We start from the raw sequence: 24,475 nt of genomic DNA, 5'->3' as shown, positions 1-24,475 counted from the left end.
GGTGGCGGGCGCCTGTAGTCCCAGCTACTCTGGAGGCTGAGGCAGGAGAATGGCGTGTCACCCAGGCAGGAGTGCAGTGGTGCAATCCGGGTTCATGCCATTCTCCTGCCTCAGCCTCCCAGTGGCTGGGATTACAGGCGCTCACCACCACGCCCGGCTAATTTTTTGTATTTTTAGTAGAGACGGGGTTTCACCGTGTTAGCCAAGATGGTCTCGATCTCCTGACTCGTGATCTGCCCGCCTCGGCCTCCCAAAGTGCTGGAATTACAGGCGTGAGCCACCGTGCCCGGCCATAACTATTTTTTAAAAGAGGTACTTAGATACTGAATATTGACATCTTAAAGGTTGTTGGTCCTTAACTTCAGACTTCATAAAAAAAAACACACACACACACACCTCACTCTAAGAAATGAACCCAGTGAAAACAAAAGCATGTCCTGCAAATCACCAAACTCTCCATCCCTCCCCTACCCAATTATGTGTAGCTTAGAAATCTCCTTGTTCTGGATCTTCCCCTTCCTACCACACAACTCTTAACATAGTTTACTTAAAAATTTACTGACTAAACTAGCTCTGGAGGACTCTGAATAACTTCTGTTAGCTCTTCTGAGAAGAGAATATTTAAGACTCCCACAAAGGGAAACTCTCAGGCAAGATACTCAGAAAATACTATTTCCTGACTATTGTCAGAAATTAATAGCTGACTATTGTCAGAAATCAATAGCTGACTATTGTCAGAAATCAAGAGGGACTACATACAGTTGTGCCATGGGTATTTCCAAATACCTCAAATAATATTGAGCAATTCTCTGTCATTAGTAAACTAATATAAATAAACAGTAATATATTACAAAGCAGTAAATAATATGACTTTCCACATGATACTTCTACTTGTGACAAATCTCTGCTACGTGTTTTACATTCTTTATCTAATTTCACCTGCAAAGCAACCTAGTAAAATAGGTATTCTGCCTCCATTTTACATATGAAGAACTGAAATTCAGGAAGGCATTTCTCTTCTGTGCTTCCCTAATGCCCTAGGAATCTATCATTACCTTTGTCAGACCACATTATAATTATAATTATCTGTGTATATGTCTGTCTCCTCCCTTACCAGAACCCTCAGTGCAGGGACTGTTTTTCTTACTTATCTTTGTATCCCAAGAGTCTAAAACAATGACTGGCACAAAGTATACAAACTATAAATAGCTGCCTAGTGAATGAATAAAACGATTAATTTGCGCAACATTCAAAACATGGTGGAGTTGGGATTTAAAGCCATGTCTTCTAATTGCAATGCTCAAGCTACTTGTACTACACCATACCACCTTCCAGTAAACAAGAAATTTTAGGACAAATGACCTACATAGATCCCAATGGCAAGAGTCCACACCCTTTATACTATACTATCTTTGTGCACATAAAGTGTTCCATTCTGTCTAATAAGTGACTTGTAACTAGTACATGATTTCAAATCTCTAACTTATTTTAATGAAAACTTCTAAGACTATTTAGGGACATCCACAGACTTCAGCAAACAGCAATACCAAAAAGGGGACATTCAATGGGAGAAAGGCTACATGATTCCATCTATTTGATGTGTAGTAACACAGACATGTTCACCATAAATTCTAAACAGGGTTCACGCTCTTTGACCCAAACAAAGAATAGTCTGGTTTGCAGTCATGGACGGGTATGAAATCAGCCTTAAATAAGGGCTTCTTCTGTATGTTAGGATGACTATGGTAATAATACTCCATTCCTTCATTCCCATTTAGAAGATTCTGTTTCTTCCTGAGAAAACTATCCAGAGGCCATTTTGACATTATCAAGCAGGATCTGTCCTCAGTCATTCTGCAGCAGGGAGTGTCATCGTCTTTCCTACCACCACTGGCATCAGGGAATCTTGGTCTGTCAATTGTGACAGATCACATTCCAGAGAACCAGGCAGTGTGCATGATTCATAAAGGCAGAATTTTTACCCAGTTACCTGCAGTGCAGAGACCAGGGAGAGGATCTACCTTCTACTGTAAAAACTGTTTTTTAAAAATTCCAGGCTGGACATGGTGGCTCACGCCTGTAATCCCAGCACTTTGGGAGGCCTAGGCAGGTGGATCACCTGAGGTCAGGAGTTTGAGACCAGCCTGGCCAACGTGGTGAAACCCCATCTCTACTAAAATACAAAAATTAGCTGGGCATGGTGGTGGGCACCTGTAATCCCAGCTACTCGGGAGGCTGAGGCACGAGAATCACTTAAACCCACGAGGCGGAGATTGTGGTGAGCCGAGATCGTACCACCGCACTCCAGCCTGGGAGACAAGAGCAAGACTTTGTCTCAAGGAGGAAAAAAACAAACAAACAAAAATCCCAGAGTATAAAAAGGAACCTTTCTTTTTTTTTTTTTTTTTTTTTTTTTTTGAGATGGAGTCTTGCTCCGTAGCCAGGCTGAAGTGCAGTGGCGCAATCTTGGCTCGCTGCAACCTCCAACTCCCGGGTTCAAGCCTTTCTCCTGCCTCAGCCTCCTGAGTAGCTGAGACTACAGGTGCGCACCACCACACCCAGCTAATTTTTGTATTTTCAGTAGAGACAGGGTTTCACCACGCTGGCCAGGATGGTCTCAATCTCTTGACCTTGTGATCCACCTGCCTCAGCCTCCCAAAGTGCTGGGATTACAGGCATGAGCCACTGCGCCCAGCCAAAAAGGAACCTTTCTTAAGGTGCACAGGATAAGAAAGTATACACCAATGTAACCAAAATCTTTATTTCTACTGAGGAATTTGGCTCTCAGGCTGCTCGTGACAGCAACAGATTTTTAAGATTTTAAAATTTTTAAAGGAATTCCAGGTAGTTAAACTGTTTTGTTAGACTCAACATTAAAAATACACACCAAGGACGAAGCATGGTGGCTCACGCCTGTAATCCCAGCACTTTGGGAGGCTGAGGTGGGCAGATCACTTGAGGTCAGGAGTTTAATACCAGCCTGGCCAATGTGGCAAAACCCTCTCTACTAAATATACAAAAATTAGTTGAGCATGGCATTGTGCACCTGTAATACCAGCTACTCGGGAGGCTCAGGCAGGAGAACCACTTGAACCGGGGAGGCAGAGGTTGCAGTGAGCCGAGATTGTGCCACTGCACTCTAGCCTGGACAACAGAGCGAAACTCCATCCCAAAAGAGAGAAAAAATAAAAAGAAAAGAAAAAGAAAAATATACACACCGAGAATCTCAATCAGAAGTATGAACTTTTGTATCAGTCAGTTTTATAGTTACTGCCAGATATGTAAAGTGAGGAAAGGTAATGACGCAAATAGATCAGACAGCTATCTTGACTTTGCATTTCTGATCAAATTAGGGCTGAAAGTTATGTATACATCATAATACAAACACAGTAATTTTTTCCAAGACCGTTTGTCTTTGTTACTTATTGGTACATAATAATAAATGCCCTAGAACTTTGGACTCAAACCCATGTTCAAATTCTATTTCTATCATTATTAGTAGCATGATTTAGAGCAAATTAAACATCCTAAGCCCCTGTTTCCCCATCTCTAACAGAAATAATAATGCATACAAAAGTACTCAAGAAATGGTAACTACTGTTATTTTTAGAAACAATGCTGAAGTAATCTTAACTATAAAAATCTCTCCCAGGCCAGGCACGGTGGCTCACGCCTGTAATCCCAACACTTTGGGAGGCTGAGGCAGGCGGATCATGAGGTCAGGAGATCGAGACCAACCTGGCGAACACTGTGAAACCCCGTCTCTACTATAAATACAAAAAAATTAGCCGGGCGTGCTGGTGGGCACCTGCAGTCCCAGCACTCAGGAGGCTGAGGCAGGAGAATGACATGAACCTGGGAGGCAGAGCTTGCAGCGAGCGGAGATTGTGCCACTTCACTCACTCCAGCCTGGGCAACAGAGCGAGACTCCATCTCAAAAAAAAAAAAAAAAAAACTCCCTGACATAAGTGCCCCCAAAAGTAAAACCCCTGCCACCTAAATCTTTTCAGCCAATGTCAACATTGCATCAGAGAGAGGACTGCCAACAGAAAGAAACCACTGAGAAAAAATAGGAAAATATTCACCTCCTTATCTGTTATTATTATTCTGACTCCATCCAAGATATCTCTGCTACCTGGAGAGACTTCTCTTTCAAGGTCAAAAGTTTCAGAGGAACTTAGCTGTGTCTCTGTAATTTAAAAAAGTTAAAATCCCATTAATTTTCACTTTGCATTTTCGTAGTTAAAAAAACAAACATGCCTATTTTCCCCTAAAGTTTAGGATGTGATAATACTGTGGTGGCAATATATTAATAGATTTAGTTTGTTTCTTCTTAAAGCTTTACTGAGGCATAATTTACAAATAACAGAATTCATAAATTTTCAGTATACAGTTTAATGTGTTTTGACAAATGTATACCCTTTATATACTACCATTTATACCATGTAACCTCTACCATAATCAAGATACAAAACATTTCCAACACCCCAAAAAGTTCTCTGTACCCCTCTACAGTCAATCTCCTACCACTCCGGTCACTGCAATGAACTCTTTACAATGACCAGCTGACTTTATGTTCCTATAATTTTGTCTTTTCTAGAATGTCATATAAATAGAATCACAGGTCTTTTGCGTCCAGCCTTTCACTTAGTATAATGTGTCTGAGATGGACCCATGTTGTCACATAATATCAATAGTTCATACTTTTTACTGCTGAGTAGCATTCCATTGTATAGATATATCACAATTTGTTTATTCGTTGATCAATTGATCGATTGGCTTATTTCCACTGTAATTCTAGTTTTAAAGTATATTGATTTGACAGAAAACAAGAACCTGCCAATGTTAGTGCTGAGGTTAAAGAGATGATAAGCAAAAACAGAAATTGGGACCAGAAATAGAACATATATTCCAGACAAAGATGAGCCTTTCTTTAATATATTCTTTAAGCAGCATCTATTAATTCAACAAATATTAACTGAACATCAAGTCCCAGGCTTTATACTAGCTACCAGTAATATGAAAATGTAAGATGGGGTCCCTTGTAGTCTAGTTCAGGGGCCAGAAAACTAGATACAGCTCTTGGGCCAAATCCTGTCAGCTGCCTATTTTTCTAAGTAAGGTTTTATTAGAACACAGCCATACTCATTCATCTATATACTGTCTATGGCTGTTTTTGCACTAAAATGCCAGAACCAAATAGTCTCAACAGACTCTATGGCCCATAGGGCCTAAAATATTTCTATCTAGTCTTTTATTTTTAAAAAGTTTGGCTGAACACAGTCGTTCATGCCTGCAATCCCAATGCTTTGGGAAGATGAGGTGGGACAATCACTTGAGGCCAGGAGTTCAAGGTTGTAATGAGCTATGATCACACCACTGCACTCTAGCCTGAGTTACAGACTGAGACCCTGTCTTAAAAAAAAAAAAAAGTTTGCCAACTTCTGCTGTAGACACGTATCACTTAATATAACAACAACAAAAAAATTGTAATTATCTTTCAAAACCACCAATGTATCTGGAAAAGATAGTTACAGACTGAATGTTTGTGTACCTCCCCAACTTCATACGTTGAAATCCCACCCCCTAATGTGATAGATAATATTAGGAAATGGGACCTTTGGAAGGTAATCAGGTCATGAGCATAGGACCTTCCCTCAAAAGAATGGGATTAATGCCCTTTCATAAGGGACTCCAGAGAGCTCTCACCCTCTTTCCACCATGTGAGGACCCAGCAGGAGGCTGCTATCTACGGCTCTCACCAGACACTGAATCTGCCAACTCCTTGATCTTGGACTCTCCAGCCCCCAGAACTGTGAGAAATAAATTTATGTTGCTTATAACCCACTCAGTCTAGAATATTTTGTTACAGGAACCCAAACTAAACCCAGAAATTTATCTCAGAATGCAAATCCAGTAAGTTCTCTGTTATCTGACACTATACCTGCTGTACCTCTAACTGGCACTTTTGTGCCTCACAAATATAGTAAATGGCCAGTGTTAGGCAAATAGAGCATCTGCAAGTTTCTAATGTATCTTCTGAATCTTTAAGAAAGGATTAAATACATTTCCAGAATTAACTATATTTTAATACATCACCAATTTTTTTGAAAACTGGACACACACACACACACACACACCCCACCTTACTGGAAAAAGGCTTACAGCACATAAACTTCAAAATCCTCTCTGTCAACTTACCCTAAAGGTATTTTCAAAAAGACATTCAGTATATTTAAAAATAAGAACCATTCACTGCTTAGATTACTGCAATAACAAAAAGTCTTCAATTACGCTTTCTGTGAATGGCTGAAATGTCCAACTAAGAGGGCATTAGCTTCTCAGAAATAAGCAATGCTAGAAGTATGCAAAATGTGGGCATAAGGCTATAATCCTGCTTCTTCAACTAAGTGAGTAACACTAAAAAGATACTGTAATCTTAAATATTAGACTCCTGAACTGTCAGAAATATGAAACAAAAGTAAATAGGAACAGGTAACAGACTACTACACTAAATATATGTTTCACCCATTTGGAACAAATTTTTTCAGACAATTTATATATATAACTTCTAAATTATATATTTAAAAAGAAACCCAGGAGTTTGGCTTCATGGTGAAGTAGTTATACTTTCTTAGCAAAAGGAACATTAATGTAATGAATACCTTTTGCAATCTCATTTAGACGTGGTTTATGTCAGCAAACAGTTGGACTTAATTAGCAGGCTAATGACAGCAAGTCATGATCATAAAAGCTATCTAACCTCAGTATGAAGGTTAGATGCTTTCCCTCTCATTAACTAGGCCTTTCAAGATCAATATATTTGCAGGTTCCTCCTACAAGATCCCATGGTGATGTCACACGCCATCATCCTAAACAGACTGAGTGATTTCCTTCTAGGGAGTCAGTAGTCCCAGAGAGAGGGGACTACTGACTTCCCCCCCCAGAGAGAGGGGGGAAGCTTTCTTTTCACAAAGGTGGCACAGCATTCTTGAGTGCTCTGCCAAAATCTGAGCACTCGGTAGTGTAGTCTCTTAGTGGGTATTGCCAGGCAGTAATCCAAACACATTTCAAATGAATTAAGGAGCCACTTTCAATAAAAACCAACATAGGTTAAGCATAATGGTTCATGCCTATAATCCCCAGCACTTTAGGAAGCCAAAGCGGGAGGATTACTTGAGCTTGGGAGTTTAAGGCCAGCCTGAGAAACACAGCAAGACCTCATCTCTACTAAAAAAAAAATAATAATAATAATTTTAAAAATTAGTTAGGTGTGGTGGCACACGTCTGTAGTCCTAGCTAGTCAGGAGGCTGAGGAGGGAGGATCATTTGAGCCAAGGAGTTCAAGGTTACAGTCAGTGAGTCATGATTGCGCCACTGCACTCCAGCCTCGGCAAGACTCTGTCTCAAAAAAAAAAAAAAGAAAAGAAAAAAAAGCCAACACAGTTCAATCTTTAAAATAAATAAAGACCTTTATGACAGACCGCCAGATGTTTAAAAATATTTATAGGTCTTTCCTAGATTACATGCAAACGAAGTTTGAGTCTGTGTGGATAAACATTAAAGAAAACCAAAATAAGAAAACTATGATTATCTCCAGTCCTTATAGGCTATATGAGACCTGAGGAAAACCAGACGTGACTTATCGCAACATCTGCATACTTGCTGTTCGAAGTTAAACATCAGTAGGAAGCCCCTCAATCTCACAGGAATGAGGCTAATGATCTTTTCAGAAAAGCCAAAACAGAAAATATAGTCTAAAACAAGTTCCTTACAAAGTAGTAGTTCATATCACAAAATAATGCTTCATACTATACAACGATTCAGGAATTCCCTCAGATGGTAAGTATCTTAGTTCATTTTACATTATTTTGTATATCTAAATCTATCCATGTACAACTTTGAATAAGCATCTCTTCTGCCTAAAACAACGTACGTATCTTTTAATTTTTACAATTAACAAAAAGCACACTAAAGCACTTAACAAGGTTAAGCATCTTAGGTCTAAGATTAAAAATAATGACAGAACATACACAAAACTCAATTTCTGGACCTCCTGTGCAGTAAGACCCCAACAAATGGCAATATAAAAGCTAACTACTAAAAAGCTCTGAAGTCCAGCACTTTGGGAGGCCAAGGAGGGAGAATTACTTAAGCCCCTAAGTTCAAGGCTGCAGTGAACTATGATTGTACCACCACACTCCAAGCTAGGTGACAGAATAATTTAGAACAATTTAATTTAAATTAATTTAAACAAATTAAGTAACAAAAGGCTCTGAATGTACAGTTAAGTAAGTGCTATTCCTGATGTTTCACTGCCATCTCTGATGAGGTCTGTCAACAATCAAGGAGACAAAAAAGTCATGTTAATTTCAAAACTAAATTACCCCTAAGGAGAGAAAAGATTGAGAATAAAAGCCAACGGCCATTAAAAACACCTATATGTATATACGTATACGAGTGTGGAGATATGTACATACACGCATCAATTACATATAAACCTCCAGAGAGTAGTTTTGAAGAGTCAGAGGAAAATTAATAGGCATGAAAAGGTAGATAGGTATCAGAAATTCAGTAAAATCACAGTGGGGTACTTACCAGGACAAACAGAGATTGAAAAGGTAGATAGGTATCAGAAATTCAGTAAAATCACAGTGGGGTACTTACCAGGACAAACAGAGATTTCTTCTGCAGAACTCTCTGGCATAAGGACTAAGCTTCTCTTACTGGTCAAAGGAGCAACACTGAAAGAGAACCAAATCCCAAATGAATTCCCAGTAAAATAAATCAGAACATAGAGCCAAAAGCAATGGTGAGTCACTCACAAAGCCACAGGTAATCACAGATACTTGCTGCCTAATGCCACAAAAGCACAACAGGAAAGCAAGGAATCAGTACTGAAAACTGTAGTCCAGAAATATGGAAAATAAATACGCTTACTGAAACTTCAGTTCCAGTGAAATCACTGAATGAAAACAAATTCCCTTTTGGAGTTTTTCACAAAGGAAGGTCGAAGGGTAAGAACTATCTGTGAATATCACAGAAGACAAAAACTCCACTTCAATGTAAGGATGTCAAAGGTGTTTTACAGACTCCATCTCAGCTTCTGAAGGCTAGAGATTTGTAAACTCACAAGAGAAGACACAGAGATTCTTCTGACAACACACTAACTTTCTCCTCCTTTTGCAGTTAAATTTCCTCTTTATCTCAAGATGTTGCTTTCTATGCAACAAAAATAAAATACAATTCCAAACTGCCCTACAGCAAAAATCTGCCCACATAAATTGAATCTCTTTTCTAACAACAACTTAATTATAAATGGCTTCCTTCATCCAACCTTCTGGTTTTCCCTGACTGCTCATGATGTGCAATCTCTGCCTGACATAGGAACACATGGCTGATCTGAGCATCTGAGCTAGTCACCTCATGCTTCACAGGGCTTTATCATTAGCATGATCAAGTATGCAAGAGTGCTTAAAAACAAAAATCCTCACATCAACCAAGAACCACAAAGAGAATAGCTACAACTGAACTCATGATAAATAACTCACTCCTGATAGAAAACCACAAGCGATTTCTCTCTAAATAAAACATCTCATAGCATTTGTTATAAACCCAAGCCAGACATAGTTTACTCTGCATGTAACATTACTGCTCTATTCAAAGGGTCCATCACAAAACAATTTTCTGACATTTATAAAATGGGCTAATCAATTTGAAGTCAAACCACATTGCCTGCGATTCCAACTCTCTTCTGGTGACAAAGTGTATAATCATTTATTAAAACCTACATCTGCTCTGCACAAGGCTCACCACAATAAAGCAGAGAAGCCTACGGGGAGTAGAAGGCCTACTCTGTTAAAACCACTTCCAAAACTGTCTTAACAGCAGGAAAATCAAACCAAAGCCATATTCTTTAGCCCAGGAAGGGATACCAAGTACTATCAACCAGAAGCCTAAGAAAGACCACCACCTTGACTACAGCAAATGGCAATTGGGCTTCAACTCTCACATGGGAGAACACAGTCATGCAGTTCAAAGTTAAACTCTTGAGAAAGTTTCAAACTCAACTACCAGATAAAAAGGGCAAGTGGAAAGTAACTGGAAGCATGATCCAGTTAATAGTGCAGTTTATAATTAATCAATTGCTATCTATTATTAAAGTAAGAAGACTTAGAAGGTAAGCCCTCAATCAATCAGCAAGAACAATGGAGGAGGTAATGCAAATACAATCCTTTACAGGAGATAGGAGGCACAAACAGATTAAAAGTGGCACAGAACAGACAGTGAGAGTGATGCAGGTCCTGTGTGGCCTGAATAATATGAAGACTTCAAAGAGGATGTAAGTCTCAAGAGTAAATTTAAAAGACATACAAGGTTTAGATATACAGACAAAATAAGCATAAGCAGAGTTGGGGAAAAGAGAGAAAAGGGCTAAGAATAGAAGGACTATAAAGAAATCAGTCTAGAGCCTTCAAATTAGCATAGAAAACTAGTGTAATTAGTTAAAAGAATTGCAGGATGTGACCATTTTTCAGGAATAATGTAAATAAGATTTATGCCAAGATAGCTGGCCTGGACAAGATGACCTCTAGGATCTCTTCCAGTTCTTAATATTCTGGGCTTCTATGAGATGCACATCTGAGAACTTAGAGATACTAATAAAATTTCTCCTAGTCTTCACTTACTAAAGCACTAAAAGTTCTCTGGCAAGCTGTCCATGTACAGTCTCACTCACGTGGTTCATCTCCCTTATGCTGGCAACCATCAGAGGAGAGAATTCATAGCAACATATAATCTCTCACCTTTGTGAAGCAGGCACAGAGTTTCCCTCTTCAGAAGTTTCTTCAACAATCCCTTGGGAAGACTGCAAAGAAATAATACATAGTATCTTAAATATACAGGCACAGGTGAACTGGCTTCTCTTCCTTTTTTTAAAAAAATTAATTGTTCAACGTTCTCTCTCAATAATTAACAATAAGAAGAAAATATTTTCCATAAGTCAGCAAATTTCAGTAAAATAGGCACATCCTGTAAAGTCAGAAGACTGGTATTTAAATCCGAACTAAATCACTTACTAACTTTGTGATTGGGTAAGGGACTTCTGAATCTCTTTCCTCATCTTAAAATGGGTATTAACAATTGTCTCACAGAGTGTCATGAAAATTAAACAAGATAATGCATGCAATGCACTTCATAAAATGCAAGACCTATATCAATATTAATTAGTAAGTCAAATGTATTATGATTTCAGAAAAACAATCGAAAATTTTGTGTAGGGGGAAAGAAAAATATAGAGAAAAGTCCAATTTTCAAAGGAAATACTGAGTTGAGATAAACACTGCAGTCCATGATCTTTGAGAAAAACCAAGCCATAACATAGGCCATCTAAAGGGAAGCTTATAAAGATTCTTTTTGCTACAAATCTGCCACTATGGTTTTTATATCTGGCTACAGGATTATCTTTTCAGAAATGTAATGAATAGGGACTATATAAGGAAAGATTATTCTCACTGATTCAAAAATTATTTTCATTGAGTAATGGTAGAGTTGGTGCAAATACCAACTCATTAAACATACATGCACAGAAGATCACCGAAAAAGCAGCTACTGCTGCCTTAGGCAGACTTCTGAGGAAGTGCCTGTGCTGTGAGGCTTCTTCCACTAGACATAAAGCTATCAGCTGAAGTTTTCAAGGTTTCCTAATAAGATATAAATAACCTAAACAAGTTAGGTATCTCTCTCTGAATCTCGCCACCATTCAGGTAAATGATGAAATACACTTAAAAATCAGGAATAGATGAGTTTTCAGTCAAAAGGAAAGTTGTACAATATGGAATATAGTCATTATGAAAAATAAGACTTAACCAAACTACCAAAGGACTAAAATACAACAGCAATAAATACTTAACCTGTCTCTTCCTTTGAAAAACTCAGGGGTGACAAGGCTTTTATTGAGCTCTAAGAAAGAAAGGAAGGAAGGAAGGGAAGGAAAGGAAGGGAAGGAAGGGAAGGAAGGGAAGGAAGGGAGGGAGGGAGGGAGGGAGGAAGGAAGGAAGGAAGGAAGGAAGGAAGGAAGGAAGGAAGGAAAGAAGGAAGGAAGGAAGGAAATGCTGGCACCTAGTGTCCATTTAATAGAATTTTATAATGACTAGCCTTGGTCTTTAGATGCAATCAAGACACCAGTAAGTTAGTTATAAGGCACCTCCATCTCTGCCTTAGGCTAAAGCATATCTCAAACCTTCTCAGTGTAATTGTTTTAAAAAAATTATTGTGCTTTCGCCTATAATTTTTTGCTCATGCCTATAATCCCAGCACTTTGGGAGGCCGAGGCAGGCGGATCACCTGAGGTCAGGAGTTCAAGACCAGTCTGACCAACATGGAGAAAGCCTGTCTCTACTACAAATACAAAATTAGCCGGGCGTGGTGGCTCACGCCTCTAATCCCAGCTACTTGGGAGGCTGAGACAGGAGAATCACTTGAACCCAGAAGGTAGAGGTTGCAGTGAGCCGAGATCGCGCCACTGCACTCCAGCCTGGGTGACGAGTGAAACTCTGTCTCAAACAAACAAACAAAATTATTGTGCTTCTATTCAGTGCCAGGCCTGTGCTAATCACTTTACATTCCTTATCTCCTTTAATTTTCACGAGCCACTTAAGAAGCAAAAACCATTAAATTATTTTAAAAATAAGTGAAACTTCGAGAAGTTAAATAATTTGCCTCAAATCATATAGCTGGTCAAAATCGTAGAGCTGAGACTTGCCTGACTCTAAAACCCATGCACTCAAAACTACTATTATATTGCTTACTCAGATGGTCCTCTTCCTAATAATTTCAATGCAGAATCCCAAGAATGTCTTCATTTCAATACATTTTAATTTAGAAATTTATACCTCAATGGCAGTAATACAAACATAAAGTGAGGTTCTTCCAGAATATGAACATAAGATAGCAAAATAAGCAAATAAAATTTAGACTACCCAAATGTAATCAAGGTGAACAGGAAAGCGTGGCAGAAATAAAAATTTAAGGAATCTGTGGCCTAATCAAGACATCTTCTTCCTGAAGAAATATGTTAATAAGGAAGGGATGGCTTGCATTGAATCTTTAAAAAAAAAAATTCAAAGAATTATTATCAAAGGGTATTTTTAATACTTAAAAGTGAAATTGGGGCTGGGCAGAGTGGATCACATCTGTAACCCGAGAACTTTGGGAGGCCGAGGTGGGCGGATGACTAGAGGCCAGGAGTTCAAGACCAGACTGGTCAACATGGTGAAACCCCGTCTCTACAAAAAATATAAAAAATAGCCAGGCGTGGTGGTGCATGCCTGTGATCCCAGCTACTCAGGAGGCTGAGGCAGGAAATCGCTTGAACCCAGGAGGTGGAGGTTGCAGTGAGCCGAGATCATGTGTCACTGCACTCCAGCCTAGGTGACAGAGTGAAACTCCATCTTTAAAAAAAAAAAAAAAAAAGTGAAAATGAATAGATACATCATCTGGTCATCACATAAATGTCCTCTATTGTGTGACAGTGGAAGTTTATTAGGTTTTTCCACAGACTAGTTGAATCATCCCTTAAAAATTCCATTTTCTGATTATTTCAACCCTCCAGATACTGTCATTCTAGAAGACAGTAGATACAGATCTGAGTACTCTGGTCACTGAAAATGTCTCTATTCCATAATAAATTAATAAACTGTCATTTTGTATACATACATCAGCGTTAAGTTTGGCAAATCAAAGTCAGTTTTTACAACCCCACACAATCTGGTCATTTCTGATAAAAAAAATTCTACTATCCTGACTGAAAAATTAAGAATCAGAATCTGAAAAGTAGTAATCACATCAACATACTACCCCTTCCAACTCCTTGCCATAATGCTCTCAAGGTGATCTATAGGCCTTCATTAGCAACTTTATCTTGTCTCAGTGATGTCAAAAACCAGTTATCATCTTGATTCTAAAGCTTTATTAACCTTAATATAGACTAAGTCATTTGCCTCAAAGTGAATGGTTTTCTGAGTCCCTAATTTTGAGACTCTCCTGCTATCTCTATCAACCAAGAAGTCTCAAATACAGGCAGCTCCAGCAAAGCTGTATTCAATAGAGAATGTTTAACAAATGAATTCTTTTTTTTTTTTTTTTTTTGAGACGGAGTCTCGCTCTGTTGCCCAGGCTGGAGTGCAGTGGCCAGATCTCAGCTCACTGCAAGCTCCGCCTCCCGGGTTTACGCCATTCTCCTGCCTCAGCCTCCGGAGTAGCTGGGACTACAGGCGCCCGCCACCTCGCCCGGCTAGTTTTTTGTATTTTTAGTAGAGATGGGGTTTCACCGTGTTAGCCAGGATGGTCTCGATCTCCTGACCTCGTGATCCGCCCGTCTCGGCCTCCCAAAGTGCTGGGATTACAGGCTTGAGCCACCGCGCCCGGCCGAGAGAATACAAATTTTAACAGCCTTTCTGACAAGCAATTTGGCAATAAATATCAAGTCTTTATGTTCGTAAGTCTTTAACCCATCATTTTAATGGCTCTTATGCCTAAGTACACCAATCAGGAATAAAGAAAAGTTTCATGTAGAAAGATATCACAACTGAAATATCCAGCAATAGAAAAATGTTTAAAATATTATGGTAAATTCATAAACTGAAATACAATATAGCCATTAAAAGTAAAATATATAATTTAACATGAGAAAATGTTTACATAATGTTAAATAATATGATCTGAACCATACAAAAAATAGGTAATACTCTTTAAACTTTTCAGCATTTTTTAACATCTCCAAGTGATTTCTAAAATTAAAGTTAATATCCATACACTTACTAGGTTGCCTGCCTTGTCTCCTTTCACTGAGGACTGTCCCTCACCGCTCCCATCCCACTAGCAGTGGGCTCACAGCCAATTTGACAAGTAACTTCCTTCAGGCCACAGATGACTAGGCTACTGACACCAAATAGGCCATAAATCCTTTCCTGAAAATTTAAAATTGGAATTGGGGGAGATTAAGTCTCCTGTAACCTGTAATAAGTTTTGAGAGCTATAGGCTCAGTGTCTTCAACCGACACCTGAAAAACAAAAGCAAAGAATGCTAAGTCTGCAGGGAGAAAAATGAAGCAGACACAATATAACCATGAGACACAGAAAACTCATAGATGCCCGGTACCTTCTTTGGGCCTGGTTATAGTTCTATTTTAAAACTTCTAAGGCCGGATGCGGTGGCTCACGCCTGTAATCCCAGCACTTTGGGAGGCCCAGGCGGGCGGATCACAAGGTCAGGAGATCGAGATCATCCTGGCTGACATGGTGAAACCCCGTCTCTACTAAAAACACAAAAAAATTAGCCAGGTGTGGTGGCAGGCACTTGTAGTCCCAGCTACTCGGGAGGCTGAGGCAGAAGAATGGCATGAACCCGGGAGGCAGAGCTTGCAGTGAGCCGAGACTGCACCACTGCACTCCAGCCTGGGTGACAGAGCGAGACTCCATCTCAAAAAAAAACAACAAAACTTCTGAGATACCCCGTTTCCTTAATTTATTTATTTTAATAGAGACGAGGTCTCACTGTGTTGCCTAGGTTGGTCTCAAACTCCCAAGCTCAAATGAATTCTCCTGCCTCAGCTTCCCAAAGTGCTGGGATTACAGGCATTAGCCATTGTGCCTAGCCCAGTCCTCTTTTTAATTAAGCTAGCTTAATTCAGTTTACTGTAGTAAATAGTACCAACTGATAATACTACCTGTAGTATTTGGTGGCCTGGTCATGAAGTTAAGAGTCAAAGAACCTCAATCTAATTAAGACCATCCACTAGATTTTGACTACTTCCAGGCTACTGCAAAGGCACTACTTTCAATCTTGACACAACACAGAACTTGACACAAGTCTGTGATCTAGAGCTCTGGCCCCTGGGATCTTTCAAGCTAACAACTTGAATTACAATAAATCATTAAGTGTCACTCTTTGGAGTTAATGTATTATTTTAAGAAACAGCATCTCTGAATTGGAAAGAACAAACTGAACATTCATCATAAGCATCATGTAACTTTCCTTTGGAAAAGAAGCCAGTCACTAAAAGAACTATTTCTTAAAAACGGCTTCTTCGCTGATATACCTTCAGAAAAAAAATAAAAATAAAAAAATAAAAATGCCTTCTCTTCCCAGACAACAATCTTTCCAGAATGTGAATGAAGATGGTTACTAGGAAATAATGATTCCTAGAGGCATCCCCCCAGTGAATGACCTTCGATCCCTTAGAGAGAATTACCAGTTGTTCAGTGCCTATAAACTCCTAAGCATTGTAGTAGACATTTTACACAAATTCACTTCAATCATTAAAGTAACAGTCGAAAGACAGGAATTGTTATTCCCATTTTATAGATGTAAAACTGGGATTCAAACAGGTTAAGTGACTTGCTCAAAAACACACAAATTACTTAAACACAAAAATCAGAACTCAACTCCAAATCCATGTTCTCTATTCTATGAAGCTCCTCAAAGTTACCATTTCTTGAACCTTTATCATAACACAAGAAAGACAGAATAACACAATAATAAAACAAAACCAAAAGTCAAAGTCTGGTAACAGAAATAGCACGAAAAAATAGTATAGTCATAAAACAGAATCCTCTTTAAAATTACAATTTATATACAAAGAGTTTATATTATTGCTTTTATAATATTCAAAGGGAAAAATAAGATATAAGCTTTCATATACAATATAATGAAGCTACGTCAGAAAAAGCAAACTAAACGTACCAAAAAGAAGATTGGTTTCAATAAATTATTCAAAACCATTACAAGCAAAATAAGAAATATACACCATTATGTAGCGGGAAAAAATAACTGGGAAACTATCCTTACTTCATATCACAAAGGACTACTTTCTCTACGATATAAAAGGTATCCACAAATCAACAGATTATCAAAAAAGAAAAATGATCATTAAGATCTAATAGACAAAAAAGTAAATACAAATAAATGGGTCTTAGACATGTGAGAAAAAAGTTCAGCCTCACAAAAAGTAAGAGATATGCAAATTAAGACTACACTGAGACGCCATTTTTCATCTCTCAAGACTGGCAAAGATCAAGAAGTCTGACAATACTGCATTACTGTGGGTATGCAGAAACTAGTATTCATACACTGCCAGTGGGAATGTAAATGTACATGATCTCTATGAAGGGCAATTTGACAACAGCTAATGAAATTATAAATACATTTTTTGGTCCACCAATTATAGTTACAGAAAATTATCATATAATACAAATATCTTCCACGTGGATGAAATGTCTTCTGGACATTTTACTATTTGTAATAGTAAACTCTGACAAATCCATATATGGTATTTTTCACATCCAAAAAAAAAAGGATGAAGAAATTCTTTATATACTGTTATGTAATGATCTCATTAGGATATTAAATGAAAAAAGTAGAAAATAATGTGTAAATCATTTGTGTAAAAGAAGGTAGGGAAAAGAATATGTACTCTGTTTGTACCAGATAAAGTATCTTGGAAGGATACGCTAGAACTAGTAACACAAATTGAGTCCAGAGAGGGGAACTGGCTGGCTGGGTGATAGAGAGAAAAGTTAAGACTTTTTACTTACATATTTTTGAATTTTGAGCCATGTGAATATTGTTACCTATTCAAAAATTTAACTTTTTAGAAATAATAAAAATTTTTACGTTGGGCACAGTGGCTCACGCCTGTAATCCCAGCACTTTGGGAGGCCGAGGTGGGCGGATCACGAGGTCAGGAGATCAAGACCATCCTGGCTAACACGGTGAAACCCCATCTCTACTAAAACTACAAAAAATAGCCAGGTGTGGTGGCAGGCGCCTGTAGTCCCAGCTACTCAGGAGGCTGAGGCAGGAGAATGGCGTGAACCCGGGAGGCAGAGCTTACAGTGAGCAGAGATCATGCCACTGCACCCCAGCCTGGGCAACAGAGCAAAACTCCGTCTCAAAAAAAAAACAAAAAATCAATTCTACGAAAAGGTCAATAAAATGCATCCATCTCAAAAAAAAAAAAGAAAATTTTTACACCAGGCGTGTTGGCTCATGCCTATATTGCCAGCACTTTAAGAGACCGAGGTGGGTGGATGGCTTGAGTACAGGAGTTCAAGAACAGCCTGGGCAACAAGGTCAAACTTCATCTCTACAAAAAATATAAAAATTAGCTCAGCGTGGCAGCGTGCACCTGTGGTCCCAGCTACCGCAAGGGGCTGAGGTTGGGGGATCGCTTGAGCCCAGAGGTGGAGGCTGCAAGGACCCAAGATGGCATCGGTGCACCCTAGCCTGGGTGACAGAGCGAGACCTTGTCTTCCAAAAAAAAAAAATTTAAACAAAAAATAAATTATGGTGTATCTATGGTAGAATGTCATATATTAAGAACTGATCTAAGATAAACTATAAAGTAGGGGGAGGAACAAAACTTACACAGAACAGTCTTCATTTTGTTCAAAAATATTGTTAATGCATTTTTGTATGCATAGAAATAATGATGATTGGCCAGGTGTGGCAGCTCATGCCTATAATCCCAACACTTTGGGAGGCCGAAGCGTGCAGATCACAAGGTCAGGAGTTCAAGACCAGCCTAGCCAACATGGTAAAACTCCATCTCTACTAAAAATACAAAAATGAGCCAGGCACAATGGCAGGCGCCTGTAATCCCAGCTACTCAGGAAGCTGAGGCAGGACAATTGCTTGAACCTGGGAGGTGGAGGTTGCAGTGAGCCAAAGATCGCGCCTGGGCGGCAGAGTGAGACTCCAACTCAAAAAAAAAAGAAATGGTAGTTTTTTTCTTCTTTATATTCTCTTGTACTTTCCTAATTTTCTATAGTGAACATGTATTACTTTAATAATCAAGGAGAGGAAGACCACAAAAATAACAGATAGCCAAAATAATCCTTGTTTTAATCTGTGAATAAATCATCCTTAATTACAGCATCACTGACCCTTACCTGACCATGACTGGTTGTTGGTTCTTCCTCCAACAAAAGTTTCTCTTTCAAGCTTTTAATTGAGCTTTCCTGGAAATCCTTGGTTTTTGAGTGCCAGTCAGATGCCCTAGACTCCTGCCTCTCCTCTTTGTCTTCATCTCCCATATCTTCTGAGATGCATTCATTTTTTTCACTAGCCTGCTCTCCTTGGCCACATTCATTCTGGATCAGAGAAGGAGGTCTAGGTAACACTGGTTCCCCAAAACCTTTTTTTTTTAAGAGCTGCCTCTGAGCCATTTTCAGGCTCTTTTGATAAACCTCCAACTGGCAGAGAATGACCCTGGTATACTGGTTAGGGTCTACTCCATCAGGGCAGAATGGAATACCCCAGAAGTAGTTCACAGTGCCCCCAATGTCCTGGAGACCTTTGGCATCTGCTAGGGTAGGCAGACAGTGCCTAGATGTGTCCCCACTACCCTGGGCAGCTCTGAGAAAAGAACCCCTCCCAGTACTTTCCTGTGGCTTCCCACACTGTGTGTGCTCAGCCAAGTGGCCAGTACATCTGTCAAAAGATTTAACGTTCACATTCTCAAACACTGGCTGGCTCGACTGGTCCCAGCTTCCTGAGCTGCCAGAGACCGGCTCCTCTTCAGTTTTTTCAGTGTGGTCCCAAGGCTCCTCTCTTTCCTCAGCCTCGTTTCCCTGACTGATATGTGAGCCTTTAAACAGTGATGGAGGTACCAGCTGCCATATGCCTGTAGGTATTTGAGAAAAAGTAGGGCTAAGGACAAACTTTTTTATTAGGAGGGCTTGGTAAGCTATCACTTACCAAGAATTACATAATATGGGTAAGAAAGGCTCTTCTTTGGGTTTAACCAAATGTTGGTTTTTTCCTTGGAAATAAAAGTATGCTGGATATTCTTATGATCTCAACTATTTCCTGATTTAACTTCTTTATTATCACCAAAAGGATCTGGGGTACTTCTGTATATCTACTCTCAGCATGAGATCCCTGTGGTACAGTTATACTTGATGAATGGAAGGAGTCAGAACACGGAGACATGCCTTCAGTGATCCCAGAGTCTGTGGTTTTCTCTTGGTGGGACTGGGAAGATGGTCCAGTGGCCAGAGGTCGAGATCTGGTAGCAGAAGCATCAGAAGGCCGGCAACTCTGAAACAAGTGATCCCATACCAGACCAAGTTTATCATTAAAATAACTCTATATGAAGGGTCACAGGAAGGACAAAATGGCAGGCCACTGTTCATAAGAATTTCTCTTCTCCAAAATGTAAATGGCTCAATTTAATCTCAGAACACATACTGAATGTCTACGTGTAACGTATTGTACTAGATCGCTATACTAAACCCTTTTTTAAAATAGGGAGGCAAATGGCATAAAAGATGGTTCAGGACCTACCACTGGCAAGTATCCTTCACATTTAAAATCATTTCAGGCTGGGCACGACGGCTAATGCTTGTAATCCCAGTACTTTGGGAGGCCGAGGCAGGCGGATCCCAATCAGTCTGGTCGGGAGTTCCAGACCAGCCTTGCCAACATGGTGAAACCCCGTCTCTATTGAAAATACAAAAAATTAGCTGGGTGTGGTGGTGGTCGTCTATAATCCCAGCTACTTGGGAGGCTGAGGCAGGAGAACTGCTTGAACCCAGGAGGTAGAGGTTGCAGTGAGCTGAGACCGTACTCCAGCCTGGGCAACAGAGTGAGACTCCATCTCAAAAAAAAAAAAAAATTCAGTTGTGCATATTCAAATGACAATTTAACTTTATTTGATTATTTTTTAAAAACTGCCCATTCTTTCTTCCCATAACCCACCTCTAGTTCTCATTCCCTTTGCTCTCCCACAAAACAGGAGAAGTTCACATCTTATCTTGCTGCCTTTTGGGTTCCTGGTATTCAGTAAGTCTTTTCAGAAGCTGTCAACTTATGATAATTCTTTTCAACCATGAACTGAAAAATCCATGGGGTGGAAGAAAACTCTTTCATATAGAATTAACAAAACACTTCAAATTAGGTTAACCAACAATTCAACACAGACTTTAAAAAATTACTATGGGAATTTCTGTTAGGTGAAAACCCTATAAGACTACAGCTAGTTCCTAATGCAACTACGACACCACAGAAGTCTAAAATATTGCTGATCAATCTCCACAAACTTTTGCAACATGGCATATTTACATTCAGGCTTTCAGCAATGGCTTTCCTCAAGAGCTCCTCTTCTTCCTCCTCCTGGCTGTTCACCTCCCTAGCTTCCTGCTCACTCATTTTGAGAGCCAGAGCAAACTGTTCTTCTTCTGTCATCTCTGTAAGAGGACAGGGAAAAGAGAGAGAGGGACACCACAAACATTGAATAAGCATGGAGGCAAGAAAGAGAATTATGAAACTTTTCAACTGAAGACATTACAAGACCACTTAGTACAATTTTATAATCTTATAAAGAAGGAAAACCCCAAAAGGTAAGGTGTTGGTCAAGGTAATTAGCAGCAGTTACAACAAGAATCCTGGGTTAACTAGGCTGTAAGCTCCCATGAAGGCAGAGTTTTTACCTACATTGTTCACTGTTATACCTCCAGCACATAAAAAAGTGCTGGGCATAGGGTACGTAATAAATATTTGCTCAATGAATAAACAGAGGAATTAATGCCCACTCTAGAGCTTTTTACTAAATACCACAATGCTTTATGCTCAACATTTAGCCAGAATAATTTTAGTACTCAGAATCCTCTGATTTACCCAGTAGAAAAGAACATCCCTAGTGATAAGAACGTGGTCTCCAGACACCATTTTCCATTTAAAAGAAACTGGGGTACACTGAAGAAATGGGTGGCCCCAAGTCCAAAGCATGAAATGAACAAGATGAGCTAGAATATTTGTCACAGATGTAAGCAAGGAATCTATTAGACACTACTAGAGTCATATGGAAAGAACTTAGGAGCCAATTAAAGACTCTTCACTGGCCAAAAATGAAACTGGAGCATCAATAAAGATAATGAATGCAATGCATTCAACTACATCAAATATATTTACATCTGTAAGTTCAGGCCAGGTGTGGTGGCTCATGCCTGTAATCCCAGGACGGTGGGAGGCCAAGGTGGGATGATCATGTGAGGTCGGGAGTTTGAGATCATCATGGACAACATGGTGAAACCTCATCTCTACTAAAAATACAAAAATTAGCCAGGCGTGGTGGTGGGCGCCTGTAATCCCAGCTACTTGGGAAGCTGAGGAAGGTGAATCACTTGAATCCGGGAGGCGGAGTTGCAGTGAGCCGAAATTGTGCAATTGCACTCCACCCTAGGTGACAAAAGCAAGACTCTATCTCAATAAAAAACAAAAAACAAAAACCTGTAAGTTCATACTAATATTTTTTTAAAAAGACATTGACTAACCAGTCACTGTTGAAGAATGTTAGTGAATCAACTATTTGAAAACTGATAAGGCGTGGTGGCTCATGCCTGTAATCCCAGCACTTTGGGAGGCCGAGGCGGGCGGATCACGAGGTCACGAGATTGAGACCATCCTGGCTAACATGGTGAAACCCTATCTCTACTAAAAACACAAAAAATTAGCCGGGCGTGGTGGCAGGCACCTGTAGTTCCAGCTACTCGGGAGGCTGAGGCAGGAGAATGGCTTGAACCCGGGAGGCGGAGTTTGCAGTGAGCCGAGATCATGCCACTGCACTCCAGCCTGGGTGATAAAGCGAGACTCCGTCTCAAAAAAAAAAAAAAAAAAAAAAAAAAAAAACGAATTGCTTTTACCCTACTTTGTCTACACAAGTTATACTACTAGGTAACCAAGCAGATTAAAAGCTCCTCTTTATAGAAATTATTACAGTTAAAAAAAATGTAAAAGAAATGACAATTAGAATATCACCATTTTGGATGTTGTTTATGGAGGGGGATTTGGTAATGTCTAACAAACTACATAAAGTTACCCTTTGACCTAGCAATCTCACTTCTAGCAACTTACCCTAAAGATACACTTCAAATTAAAAGGAGTATATCATTGCAGCAATGTTCAAATTTGCCAAACACTGGAATCTATTTAATAACCATAAACTGTAGTACACATACATACAGTTATAAAAAAGAACAAGGAATATATCTATGGACTGGGAATAAAGTTATTTCAAGGATATGTTATTAAGTAAAAAATAAAGTACAAAAGAATTTATGGATAATATGCCACCTTTCACATAAGGAAGGAGAAATAAGAAAATGCACACACACCTATTTATTTGTACAGTGTCACATAAGAAAGATAAACCAGAAATAGGCTGCGCATGGTGGCTCACACCTGTAATCCCAGCACTTTGGGAGATTGCAGCACGCACGCAGATCACCTGAGGTCAGGGGTTCGAGACCAGCCTGGACAACATGGCAAAAGCCTGTCTCTGCTAAAAATACAAAAATTAGCCGGGCACAGTGGCGTGCGCTTGTAGTCCCAGCTACTCTGGAGACTGAGACAGGAGAATCCCTTGAACCTAGGAGGCAAGCCAAGATCACACTACTGCACTCCAGCCTGAGTGACACAGAGACTCTCTGGTCTCACAAAAAAAAAAAAAAAAAGAAAGAAAGATAAACCAGAAACTAATGCAAATGATTACCTACCAGTGGTTGAGAACAGAGTGAAGGGCACAAGGGAGGAAATGACACTTCTTTGACTATATCTTTTTGTATAACTTTGACTTATGGAATCACACAAATCTTAAACATGTTTTAGTAATATGAAATCAACAAGTACAGGGGATCACTAAAATTGAATCCAAACATAAAAAATGCACCCAACTGAATTTGAAATGACCTTAATGAAAATGAAAACATCAGAATCTGTAGGATGCAACAAAAGCCACATTTATAGGGAAATTTATAGTTTTCCATGCTCGTATAAGGCAAAATTTTAAAATCAGTAATCCAAGTTTCCCACCTTAAAATGCTAGAATATAAAGAGTAAAATTAACCCAAGTAAGTGGAAAGAAAAAAAACATAAAGAACAGAAAGAAATCAATAAAATGAAAGATGGGCATACAACACAGAAAAAATTAAACAAAAAATTAATTCTGGCCGGGCGCAGCGGCTCATGCCTATAATCCCAGCACTTTGGGAGGACGAGGTGGGTGGACCACGAGGTCATGAGATCAAGACCATCCTGGCTAACACAGTGAAACTTCATCTCAACTAAAAAAATACAAAAAAATCAGCCAGGCGCAGTGGCAAGCACCTGTAGTCCCAGCTACTCGCCAGGCTGAGGCAGGAGAATGGCGTGAACCCGGGAGGCGGAGCTTGCAGTGAGCTGAGATGCACCACTGCACTCCAGCCTGGGGGACAGAGAGACTCCATCTCAAAAAAAAAAAAAAAATCAATTCTACAAAAAGGTCAATAAAATGCATAAACCTCAGGCAGAAGCAGAGGCTCATGCCTCTAATCCCAGCACTTTCGGAGGCCAAGCCGGGCAGATTACCCGAGGTCAGGAGTTTGAAACCAGCCTGGCCAACATGGTGAAACCTCGTCTCTACTAAAAATACAAAAA

General features: G+C 39.5%; 1 protein-coding gene across 7 annotated transcripts in view; it reads right to left on the bottom strand.

Moving 5' to 3' along the window:
* UIMC1 (ubiquitin interaction motif containing 1) overlaps window positions 1–24,475 on the bottom strand; it is a 99,015-nt gene that overhangs the window by 43,121 nt on the left and 31,419 nt on the right. For 6 of the 7 annotated variants that reach the window (XM_031935459.1, XM_031935460.1, XM_031935461.1 and 3 more), the window contains exons 4-9: window positions 21,125–21,249; window positions 19,996–20,101; window positions 18,952–19,685; window positions 10,806–10,867; window positions 8,668–8,744; window positions 4,086–4,189 (exon numbers count right to left, since the gene is read on the bottom strand). In XM_031935459.1, coding sequence (XP_031791319.1) covers window positions 4,086–4,189; window positions 8,668–8,744; window positions 10,806–10,867; window positions 18,952–19,685; window positions 19,996–20,101; window positions 21,125–21,249 — 1,208 coding nt within the window. The remainder of the gene's footprint in view (window positions 1–4,085; window positions 4,190–8,667; window positions 8,745–10,805; window positions 10,868–18,951; window positions 19,686–19,995; window positions 20,102–21,124; window positions 21,250–24,475) is intronic. The other variant, XM_031935465.1, reaches the window with a different exon arrangement.

This window comes from Piliocolobus tephrosceles, chromosome 4 (genome assembly GCF_002776525.5).
Source record: "Piliocolobus tephrosceles isolate RC106 chromosome 4, ASM277652v3, whole genome shotgun sequence".
In the NCBI taxonomy this organism is placed as follows: Eukaryota; Metazoa; Chordata; class Mammalia; order Primates; family Cercopithecidae; genus Piliocolobus; species Piliocolobus tephrosceles.
The sequence above is the reverse complement of the archived record's forward strand: the minus strand, read 5'-3'. Positions and strand labels throughout refer to the sequence as shown.